General features: G+C 48.1%; 1 protein-coding gene across 1 annotated transcript; it reads right to left on the bottom strand.

The window, feature by feature from the left end:
• Positions 1-1,013: 1,013 nt before the first annotated feature.
• LOC138296931 (general transcription factor II-I repeat domain-containing protein 2-like) lies at positions 1,014-12,041 on the bottom strand. Its single transcript, XM_069236451.1, is given in 4 exon segments — positions 1,014-1,176; positions 3,115-4,093; positions 6,121-7,947; positions 11,978-12,041. Coding segments are annotated over 4 exon segments (3,033 nt in total).
• Positions 12,042-12,557: the final 516 nt, after the last annotated feature.

Below are 12,557 nucleotides of genomic sequence, written 5' to 3'. Positions count from 1 at the left end.
TTTGATTATAATCAGGGTCACTGGAAATATGTGGCACGGGAGAGCCTAATTATTTGGCAGGGTTGAATAAATTATATAATTAGAGAAGGCAGATAATGTGGTGTCTTTCTGGGGAAAGATTTGATCTAAATAGTACCAGTTTGACACCAAACTACAGCAATATGCAACAGAAAGATGACTGGTCAGCTTTTGGAAGGGCCTTCCACTGTGCAGCAACACGTCACCACATTTTTAGTAACTTCTGATCCATTTGAACTAGAAACAATTACTCTGCAAATGGTAGCAGATGATGAGTTATGTGGGGAATTTGGAAAACCAATAATTATGCAGAAACCACTGCAGCTGCAAAATCAGATATTTCCAGAGGCCCTGTTTTTTCATGAATCTGTTTATTTGCATTTTATTTCTTCATAACAAAAAACATTAATGCGCAAGGAGAAAGTGTTGTGCGGTTACAATGCTTGGAAATGTCCATTTAGATGGATACAGTCAAGTAGAGAAAGACGTAAGTTACTTGGCAAGCTGCTACTCGACCTTCAGCCATTTAGTTTGCTCAGGCATGAAACAGGTTACGACTGCATACCCCCCCCCCCCCGAGACAGCAAGGACTGTTGGCTCTGATGGCTTCAAGCAAAGGGGGCAGCGGCTATAAACGGTTGAACCAAGGGAAAACATGGTAGGACGAGCCGCTGTACTGAATTTCCGCCGTGCACACTACATCTCAAATGCGACTGAGTGGTAAGCGAATGCTGTAAACAGGTTACAAACAAACAATATGAACAACAACTTTTGCTGGGTGTTAGTAATACATGCAGAAAATTGTCTTGCAGGCACATCCTGGCTAGGTTGAGGGTAATTTCGCTTCAGTCCAGTACACCAGTGGGGGGTGAAGCTCATCTCCCGCTCCAGTCATCAACTCACTGTCTAACTCCCACTCTGCATCAGGCCCCGACAACGATCACACACAGCACCCTCCCTCAGTGCTCCACGTACCTAGCAAACACCCATCTATGCTAGACCAAGCTCTCCGCCTCAGGAGCCCCGCTCATGTTCAGCAACCGCGTCATCATCTCCTCCCAGCTAGCCGACAATGGGAACTGACGCAGCCCCAGCGCCTCCTCTCTCCTCAGCGCTGCACTCTGCCCCGGCCCATTCCTCAAAGGAGCATCTCCAAGCCTGCAAGCGCAGGGGATCAGATGATTTCCATCTGCAGGTCACCAGCCTCTTTGCCGCAATTAATCACAGATCCTTGAATCGTATTGCGTCTCTATGCTTCTTACCTCTAGGAAACAACCCCAGTATGCACGCCTCCCAAGTGCCTAGAACCCGCCGGGCTGTTCACTTTGACAGACAGGCGACCACAGCATTCCAATAGGAGCACAAAGAAGGACAAGACCACGTGCAACAAATCCGCGCCCACTGCACAGCAGCGGGGGCAAGCAGCGTCCTGGCGAGCAAAGTATCTGTTCACTCGGGCTGGGGTGAGATAAGCTCTGTGGACAATGTAGAACTGAATTAAGTGGAATCTGGAGTTGCGGGTATATTACGGGGGCCAGATAAGGCTAGTCTCCACTGTGCTTCTAAGATTGAGCTGCCCGCATCCCCCTCCCAGGCCATTTGCAGCGCATCACTCTCCAGGACCACTTGTGTCCGCAGTGTGTCAGCGAGCCAGCTGACCAGGCGACGACCCCGGCCCATCACATGCAGATATTGAATCAGCAAGTGCGTAGGGGGAGCTGCCAACACGTCTCCCCATTTGGATCTCAGTGCACTCAGCAAGGAGTTGTACAGTAGGAACTGTCCGGGTGGCAGCCCCAACTCCTGAAGGCGACTAAATGACCGCAGCCGGCCGTCCTCATAGAGATCACCCAGTGTGCACAGCTCCACTTCGTGCCATGCACGCAGCTCCAAGTCCGATGTGATCCTGGGGCCACGTGGCGTGCCCAGCAGCGCTAAGGCTGATGCAAATGGGACCACCCGCCTGGTGAGTCGAAGGGATCTGTGAAAGCATCTGTATGCCACCCGAGAGACAGCTGTCGTGGGATCGGCACGTGCGTAATCGAGTGAAATAAGTGTAGGATCTGCTGTGCTGACCAGGGACCGCTCTCAGATGCTATATCAGTGACCTGGACTCCCGCCAGCCACCTAGACACCCACTGACGTTGGGCGGCCAGGTAGTAATGCTCTAGGTTCGGGACCGCCAGCCCTCCCCCTCTCAGACGGTAAGTATAGCTTCTTCAAGGCAACCCTGCAGCGGCTACCATTCTATATGAAGTCTTGCAGTTCCGACTCCAGAGACCTAAAGAAGCCGGGGGAGACATAGTACGGTAGGTTTGAAAAGAAGTACAATAATCACGGCAAGACCACCATTTTTAAAAGGGCTATTCTACCGGCCACCGACAACGGCAGTGTCCTCCAGAAGGACATCTGTGACTTAATCGAAGACACCGCTCTTGTGAGGTTACCGTCAGTCAGGTCCCTCCCACAATGATAAACACAAATACCCGGATATCGGAAGGTGCATGGCAGCCACGGTACAGGACTCCCAGCTATTGAAAGTCCTGGATCCCTGAGCCCCGGGTCAGAGGGGAAGAGACTCTATTTGGACCAATTAATTTTGAGACCGGATACTAACGCAAAGCGCTGTAGCAGCGCTCCCACCCTTGGAGGGATTTGCGTGATGTCACGGAAGTACAGAAGCAGGTCGTCGGCATACAACGATACTATGTGTATACCATCTCCTAGAGCGATGCCCCAGTCAGTCCCCTCGACACGCAGTGCCGCCGCCAGGGGCTCCATGGTGAGGGAAAACAGCAACGGCGAGAGAGGACACCCCTGTCTTGTGCCCCTACCCACATTGATCGACTCCGATATCACGCCTCCGATCTTCACACAAACCTTCAGCTTAGTATACAGCAGCCGCACCAGCCGGGTAAAAGAGGGTCCCACACCAAACCGCCACAGCCTCGAAACAGGTAAGGCCACTCCAGTGAGTCGAAGGCCTTCTCCAAATCCAGGACTAAGCATCCCGCCCTCGGCCAGTCTCGCCTCGCGTATTGCATGACGCGAAACAGCCGTCTGATATTATGCAAGGTGTCCCTGGCTGGCACTAACCCGTTCTGGTCGGAGTGGACCAGGTCCGGCACCCTCGGAGCAAGACGCACCGCTAACACTTTAGCCAAAATGTTGTAGTCGGTGTTCAGCATTGCTAGGGGCCGGTACGATCCCAATTCCGTTGGATCCCTCCCGGGCTTAGGAAGAGAGACCAGCAATGCCTCTCTCTGAGAAGCTGACAGGTAGCCCCTCTGAATAGCTTCTTCATACATGTGAAGCAACCAGGGCGCCAACTGAGGTGCAAAAGCCTTGTAAAATTCAACAGGCAAACTATCCGAACCCGGGGTTTTGCCGGATGCAAGCTCACCAATACTAGACTTTATTTCATCGAGGTCGAGAGGCTCCTCGAATGCCTCTGCCTGCTCTTCCTCCAGACCCGGAAGTTCCAAACCAGGAAGAAAGTCATTGTCGAGACCCTTGGCGGGAGGTGAGTTTGAGGCGTACAGTGCCTCATAGTGGTTCGTGAACTCTGCATGTATTGCCCTAGGTGTGTACACCATCCCTCCACCCCGGGATTGAATCTCCACAATCGGCCCCCTGTCACAGTCACGACGGATCAGCCAGGCAAGTAGCTTTCCCGCCCTATCGGCCGAGGCATGAGTTCTCGCAGAATGCGCGGCATAGTTCAGCCAGCGCAGTGGCTCCAGTAATGATAAATGTTCTGCACGAGCCGCAGACAACCTCGGATCTTGTGTCTGGTCATCAGTCACCTCCCCCTCGCAGAGCACGGAGCGTTCCACCCAGAACAAGTCACGCTCAACAGAGCGACGCAAACTACACTGGGTCCCCAGACAGTGCCCGCGAATAAAAATTTTGAATGCATCCCATTCCAACAATCCCGACGAGGCTGTGCCTTCATTGTGCTCAAAGTAGTCTGGGATCGCAACGCCCAACGATGTCCGAATGTCAGCATCCTTAACAGTTCTGGTCTCAACCGCCAAGTAGGAACGGACGGAGGAGCAGAGTCCCAACTCAGACTCTCAAATAACGGATTATGATCCGAATGTGTTTGTCCCAAATAATCTGTGTCAACAATCACTGGGGCCAGATTCTGAGTACATTTTATTGTGAAATACACCCCAGAGGGCATCTTAGAGATGCCCCCTGAAAACATACCCGACTTCCAGTGTGGGCTGACTAGTTTTGCCAGCCTGCCACACACCAGACATGCTGCTGGCCACATGGGGAGAGTGCCTTTGTCACTCTGTGGCTAGTAACAAAGCCTGTACTGGGTGAAGGTGCTTTTCACCTCCCCCTGCAGGAGCTGTAACACCTGGCGGTGAGCCTCAAAGGCTCACCCCCTTTGTTATAGCGCCACAGGGCATTCCAGCTAGTAGAGATGCCCACCGGCCACGGCCCCACTTTTGGCGGCAAGGCTGGAAGAGATAATGAGAAAACCAAGGAGTCGTCCCTGTCCAGTCAGGACAACCCCTAAGGTGTCCTGAGTTGAGGTGATTGACTTTTAGAAATCCTCCATCTTGCAGATGGAGGATTCCCCCAACTTGCAGATGGAGGATTCCCCCAATAGGATTAGGGATGTGCCCTCCTCCCCTCAGGGAGGAGGCACAAAGAGGTTGTAGCCACCCTCAGGGCTAGTAGCCATTGGCTACTAACCCCCCCAGACCTAAACAAACCCCTAAATTGAGTATTTATGGGCCCCCAGAACCAAGCAAGATAGATTTCTGCAACCTGAAGACAAAGGACTGCTGACCTGAAAGCCCTGCAGACAAGACGGAGACACCAACTTGCTTTGGCCCCAGCCCTACCGGCCTGTCTCCCCACTTCAAGAAAAACTGTAACAGCAACGTGCTCCCCAGGGTCCAGCGACCTCTGAAGCCCCAGAGGACTACCCTGCATCTAAAAGGACCAAGAACTCCAGAGGACAGCGGCTCTACTCCAAAGAAGAAACATCTTTGCAACAAAGAAACAACTTTGAAAGGACTGCACGTTTCCCGCCGGAAGCGTGAGACTTTCCACTCTGCACCCAACGCCCCGGCTCGACCTGCGGAGAAACCACACTACAGGGAGGACTCCCTGGCGACTGCGACCTTGTGAGTAGCCAGAGTTGACTCCCCCCCCTCCCCCTGAGCTCCCCCAGCGATGCCTTCAGAGGGAATCCAGAGGCTCCCCCTGACCGCGACTGCCTGCTTCCATGAACCAGACGCCTGGTAAAGACACTGCACCCGCAGCCCCCAGGACCTGAAGGATCCGACCTCCAGTGCAGAAGCGCCCCCCCCCAGGTGGCCCTCTCCCTTGCTCAGGTGGTGGCTACCCCGAGGAGCCCCCCCTTGCCTGCCTGCTTCGCTGAAGAGACCCCTGGGTCTCCCATTGAAACCTATTGCAAACCCAACGCCTGTTTGTACTCTGCATCCGGCTGCCCCCTGCCGCTGAGGCTGTACTTTTTGAGCTGACTTGTGTGTCCCCCGGTGCCCTACAAAACCCCCCTGGTCTGCCCTCCAAAGTCGCGGGTACTTACTTGCTGGCAGACTGGATCCGGGGCACCCCCTTCTCCATTGAAGCCTATGCGTTTTGGGCACCACTTTGACCTCTGCACCTGACCGGCCCTGAGCTGCTGGTGTGGTAACTTTGGGGTTGCCCGGAACCCCCAACGGTGGGCTACCTTGGACCCAACTTTGAACCCTGTAGGTCAGGGGTGTCAAACTCAAATTCATTGGGGGCCGCATCAGCAGTTTGGTCACCCTCAAAGGGCCGGTTGTATCTGTAGGACTATGTGTCCACTCTTTATTATCATAAATTATTGTCACTGCATTCAATTATTACTGTTTTTTGTAATAATGTAAGTAATAACTAGCTCTAAAAGCAGAAACATAGTCAGAATAATGGCAAGTAGATATTCAAATGTACAATTATTGTACAATTTATTGAAAAATGATTTTTGGTAACAGACAGTAATTTTTTTTTTTAAACATACAAATATTGCCAAACACTGTTTATTACACATATGGCAAACACAAGGCATTAACTTTTTTTTTAAACTTTTCTGACTAGATGGCTGACATAGTTTTCCTGAGGTCAGTCCATCGATGTCTGGCGTTAGGTCTTGTGCTGTAGCAATCCGCAAAACAGCATGGAGGTTATCATCAGTGATGTGTGATCTGAGCTTGGTCTTGTTCAGATTCATGACTGAAAACATCTGTTCACATAGATAGGTGCTCCCAAACATGGACAGAACACGTGCAGCTTGAAGTCGGAGCTGTGGCATCAAAGCAGGGGGGAGGAGACGGTAAAAGTCGTCGACTGTCGCATCCTGGAACTTCGCTTTCAGGCTGCTGTTACACTGAAGTTCTATTAATTCCATTTGAAGGTGATGTGGTGCACTGTCAACATCGATGTTGAAGGGATTGGCAAAGCTGGTAAAGGTTAAGTTTTGTTCTTTAAAGTCAGAAAAGCGTCGATTGAATTCATCAATCAGCCGATTCACTTTGGTATCCAATCGAGCACATGAAAAAGTACCTGGGAATGAGGTTGAGATGCTCTGGCAGATAGGAAAGTGGGCAAGACTGTCTTTTTCAAGCTGTGACTTCCATAGGCGCAGTTTCTCCTGGAAAGCTGTTATTGCCTCATACATTGAGGTTATGACTTGTTTGTGGCCCTGCAGCCTCAGATTCAGTTGGGCGAGATGCTCTGTTATGTCACACAACATGGCAAAATCGCACAGCCAGTTTGGATCTGACAGTTCTGACAAGGGCTTCCCTTTACTTTGCATAAAAAGAGTAATTTCTTCCAAAAGCTCAAAAAATCTCTTGAGAACGGTGCTCCTACTCAGCCACCTTACTTCTGTATGGTATGGCACATCTGTATGTTCCATGCCCACCTCCTTCAAAAATTGTTGGAACTGACGATGATTCAGACCCCGTGCACGCAGAAAATTCACTGTTTTCGTGACTGTGGACATTATGTTATCCAGTTGCAGAACCTTGCCACACAGAGCTTCTTGGTGGATAATGCAGTGATAAGTTATCAGCGGCGTGTGGCAATTACTTTTTTTCATTTTCTCTTTTAACAGTCCAACCAAGCCATTTCTCTGTCCACACATTGCTGGAGCGCCATCAGTAGTAAGTCCCACCAACTTTTCCCAAGGTAATTTCATTTTATTTATGGATTCCTCCACTGCATTGAAGATGTCCCTCCCAGTTGTTGTCCCATACATGGCGACCACATCCAAGAGCTCCTCACTGACAGACAAGTCTTCCTTCACACCTCTTACAAAAATAGTTAGATGAGCTGTATCAGTATTGTCAGTGCTTTCATCAACAGCTAATGAAAATGCCAGATAACTGCATGCCTCTTCAGCCAACTTTGTTTTAAGATTACAGGCTAGGTCCCTGACTCGGTCTGTGATGGTGTTTCTTGACAAGCTGACATTGTTAAAAGCCTGTCTCTGCTTAGGGCACACCTGTTCACATACCTTCAGCATACACTGCTTTACAAATGCACCTTCTGAAAAGCACTTTGAAGCTCGCGCAATTTCTTCAGCCACAAGATAGCTGGCTTTCACTGCTGCATCATTTTTTGCTGTCATTTTTGCAAAAATATTCCGTAGAGAATGCAGGCTACCTTTTAATTCTTGGACTTTTTGTTGCTTTTCCTGGTGGCTAAGGTTAGCAAATTTGGCTCCATGTTTGGTCTCAAAGTGCCGGCGTAAATTGTATTCCTTCATCACTGCCACTGCCTCATAGCAAATAAGACATACCGGCTTGTCTCCATTAGTCACAAACATGTATTAACTTTCCCATCTCTCCTGAAATTGCCTTCCCTCTGCATCAACTTTTCTTGGACATTTTTGGGTTATTTGATTGTAGTTTATGGTCCCTATACCACCGTAAAGCGACACGGAAGTGGTCAGTATATCCAAAGTTTACCGCTCAGACTTTTAAGCAGAATAATAAGCAGACCCCCCACCCCCCACATACATCATATGTACTTACAGTACAGGAGAGAAGGGTTCAGGCAGCTGTTGGATCTGTCACATCACAGGATGGCATGCGCTCAATATAAAAACAAGTGGAGGTTTCCTGAATGCATGTAAAGTGGAGGTTTCCTGTGTAGAACGGCCGGCGCCGCTAGAGGGCAGACGTTCTCTGGCTTGTAGGCTGCCGCGCATGCGCTGAAGAGGCGGCTTTCTTGTGTCAAAAAAAAAAAAAGCGAGAATAAAAGGTTAAGGCTGGCGGCCGGCGGCGGCTACACGGGCCACTTGACGAGGTCTGGCAGGCCGGATTCGGCCCGCGGGCCTTGTGTTTGACACCCGTGCTGTAGGTGGTTTACTTGCCTGCAAAACTAACCAATACTTACCTCCCCCAGGAACGGTTGAAATTTGCACAGTGTCTAGTTTAAAAATAGCTTATTGCCATTTTTGCCAAAACTGTGCATGCTATTTTGCTGGTTCAAAGTTCCTGTGATACCTGAGTGAAGTACCTTTCATGTAAAGTATTGATTGTAAATCTTGAACCTGTGGTTCTTAAAATAAACTAAGAAAATATATTTTTCTATACAAAAACCTATTGGCCTGGAATTGTCTTTGAGTGTGTGTTCCTCATTTAGTGCCTGTGTGTATGTACAACAAATGCTTAACACTACCCTCTGATAAGCCAACTGCTCGACCACACTACCACAAAATAGAGCATTAGAATTATCTCTTTTTGCCCCTATCTCACCTCTAAGGGGAACCCTTGGGCTCTGTGCATGCTATTTCTTACTTTGAAATAGTACATAGAGAGCCAACTTCCTACATAGAACCTTCCACAATCTGCAGGAATCCACAAAATTCCTGCCAACCAGCAGTGTTGCATCTATACCGATAAAAATTCTGCCCCACTTGTCAGCCCAAAAACGTTTTTTTTTCAAACTGCTCTTTTGGACCCACTTTGGTTCCACCTCAATTTCGACATGTATTTGGCTCTTCCCTGTCAGAGGCTCTTGGCCCAACTACACAAGTGAGGTATCATTTTTACCAGAAGACTGGGGGGGGGGGAACGGTAGGTGGTAGGAAATTTGTGCCAGTGCGGTGATCCCACTCAGAAATGTGGGAAAATTGTTATTTTTTTAGCTAAATTTAAGGTTTGCTGAGGATTCTGGGTAAGAACACTGGGGAATTCACGCAAGTCACAACTCCCTGTACTCCCTCGTGGGCTAGTTTTCAGAAATGTTTGGGTTTGGTAGGTTTCACTGTATGGCTGCTGAGCCCAGGACCAAAAATGCAGGTGCCCTCTCCCCTGCAAAAACGTTTGTATGTGATAATTTTGATGTGTCCACATAGTGTTTTGGGGCATTTCCTGTTGCAGGTATATGCCTTACCCACACATGTGAGGTACCATTTTTATCAGGAGACCTGGGGGAATGGTAGGGAGAAGGACGTTTCTGGCTCCCCTCAGATACCAGAACTTTGCAGCACCAAAATGTGAGGAAAAAGTGATTTTTATTTTTCTCGAAATTTTGAGGTTTGCTAATGATTCTGGGTAACAGAACCTGGTGAGAGCACAACAAATTACCCCGTCCTGGGTTCCCCTAGGTGTTTACTTTTCAGAAATGTCCAGGTTTGCTAGGTTTTCTTAGGTGCCAGATGAGCTAGAGGCCAAAATCCACAGGTAGGCACTTGGCAAAAAACAAGTCCGTTTTCTTTAGGAAAATGTGATTTGTCCACGTTGTGTTTCGGGACATTCTCTGTCGTGGGCACTAGGCCTACCCACACAAGTGAGGTACCATTTTCATCTGGAGACTTGGGTGGAATGCTGGTTGGAAGGAAATTTGTGACTCTTCTCAGATTCCAGAACTTTCTGTCACCGAAATGGGAGGAAAAAGTGTTTTTGTTTTGCCACATTTTGAGGTTTGCTAAGAATTTTGGGTAACAGAACCTGGTGAGAGCCCCACAAGTCACCCCATCCTGGATTCCCATAGGTGTCTAGTTTTAAAAAATACACAGGTTTGGGAGGTTTCCCTAGGGTGCTGGCTGAGCTAGAGGCCAAAATCCCCAGCTAGGCACTTTCCAAGAAACACGTCGGATTTCAGTGTAAAAATGTGAAGTGTTTATGTTGCGTTTCTTGTCGCAGACATTAGGCCTACCCACGCAAGTGAGGTACCATTTTTATCAGGAGACTTGGGGGAACAAAGAATAGAACAAGTGTTATTGCCCCTTGTCTCTCTCTACATTTTTTCGTTCCAAATGTAAGACTGTGTGTAAAAAAAGACGTCTATTTGAGAAATGCCCTGTAATTCACATGCAAGTATTGTCACGTAAGCTCTCATAATTCTAATGAGACTACTGGATTTTGAGCAGCAGAATCGCCTGTGGTGTGGGAGACTAAGTCTAACCCACTGCAGGTGACACCTGTCGCTCCCATCCGGGTTTTGCTCCAGCTAACTAGCTGTGCCTCATCTCTACCCAAGGATAGTGATGATTGGGCGGCCGAGCGCATGACATACTAGGCTTCTCAGGGAAGTCGTGGTCACTCAGGTCGCATCCAGTTCTCTCATTTACAATTCTGTCTCATGTATAAATGACAAACAGAGGCAGTATATGTTTCAATAATGAGTTTTAATAAAAACGACTGCATCTTAGATAGCAAAGCGTGAGCTGCAATAACCAGGACGACACAACATGACAGTATATAAAATGTGACGAGAAGAGTGAAGCATAAAAACGCTATCATGTTGTCACTATAATCGATGGACTATTTCCTATCTAGGTTGTAATTTGAGCACAGCATGTTAAGCTCTAATTCTGCCCTTCAGGTACCCTGGGAAGACATCAACTCCCATACCTGAGCAAAGGCCTGTGGTCTGCATTAGCATCTGTAGCGAAGCATTCAGCAATCCGCATATAGTCGTGGTTCCCTGGCTGGAATCTCCCGCTAACGTGTAAGGGACAAGGAAGTGTTTATATATTAACACAGCTGCTGTTCCGAGAAAATGTCCCTACGTAAGGATGTGTATTTTCTATGAGTGTTGGAGACTAAACTTCTAACACATTCACCGGCAATGTACCGAGCTGCAGCCTTGAATGAAGCACAGAGTGATCAAGAATGTCTTGTTTGAGAACAGAGTGCTGGCCTAGACAAAAACAGTTAGATATATGAAAATAAACAAGACCGTAAAAATGATTATTGTAATAATAATAAAGCGAAGCTGAATAAAATATATCTAGGTTAAAGTGCACAGCGGCCTAGTATGTTAAAATAACTTGCATGGAGCTATAACTAAAATGGCTACACAACACCCTCCCCTTGTCGGTTGAAAGTGGTTCAAAGCCAAAGCTAAAATGTTATCGCTAAAAAAGCCCAACCTAGGATATATATAAATGCAAAGTCAATTTGGACAAGTTAAAGGGACACACAAGCATCCTACATGACAATTTAAGACATGAGCATGTGGCATAAAACCGAATTCGAAGGGCATGTTAATTTAGAAAAGTTCCAATCTAATTCTGAGTCATGGAGAATAGGAGATCATCCTCTTCAGCCGATGTTAAAATCGGGAAGTCCTCGCCATGAAGGATCAAGGAAGAGGTGTGTTCCGTAGCCCTAGTGTCAACCAAGGCGGCATCCAGTGGTGTGCCCAGTGATGAGTCGTGAACAACTTCCTCCAGGAAGGGTAACTCTTAAGTAGCTTCACGCAGCAAACGCAACCTTAATGCTCATGTTCGGTATTGAGCCCTCAGTGAGAACATCAACAGATCAGCGTCCACTGCAGGCAAGCGTTGCTGCTAAAAACAGATTTCCAGTGCATGTTCGAAAGAGCACCAGAGGCACCGAAACACCGGCTGCAAACAATGCAAAACTGGTCTGAATGACAAAGACCAGCCACACCAATTACTCAAGGAGTGTTGCTCCAAAATACTGCATCATACTTTCACGACACAGCTGCACTGATGGGAGCGCCGTCATTTCTCCAAGTTGTGGCGGGACAGCCATTGTGCATAAAAAAACAGCAACAGCAGGATGCCAGCTAATAAATCCAAAGTTATCGGAATTCCCCCGAAAATACTAGAGAAAGTTGAGTGGATAACTGAAGGTATCAAACCGAATACGGAGGAGGTGTGAATCAAACCAGAACCAACAGCTTTAAGAAAATGTGCGATTCCAGTTGTACTGGACGCATTAAATATTCGTCCCACGAGTTCACCAAAGTGTCTCAGAATGTTTGTATTTCACAGGGACTGTATTTCTGTCGATTACCTTGCCACTTGAAGTGCGTAGGTCTCGCGCGCAAATGTAAGGGCCACATGCTTTTGAAACAGTAAAGCCTTGAGTCTGCTCAACTTGTCAAAATTCACGTTTGAAGTAGCAATGTGAGGCCAAATATCAGCTACCTCCTTAATTTTGTTGGGGGGGGAAGAGTACTTTCCCGCAGCATGTAACGACCTTAGAGACCAAAACAATGTAAACTATTCCGGCCCGCATGCCACAACAGTCTTCACCATTGAGGAG

This window comes from Pleurodeles waltl, chromosome 5 (assembly GCF_031143425.1).
Source record: "Pleurodeles waltl isolate 20211129_DDA chromosome 5, aPleWal1.hap1.20221129, whole genome shotgun sequence".
Taxonomy (NCBI): Eukaryota; Metazoa; Chordata; class Amphibia; order Caudata; family Salamandridae; genus Pleurodeles; species Pleurodeles waltl.
Note: the sequence above shows the minus strand (reverse complement) of the source record. Positions and strands in the feature narration are given on the sequence as shown.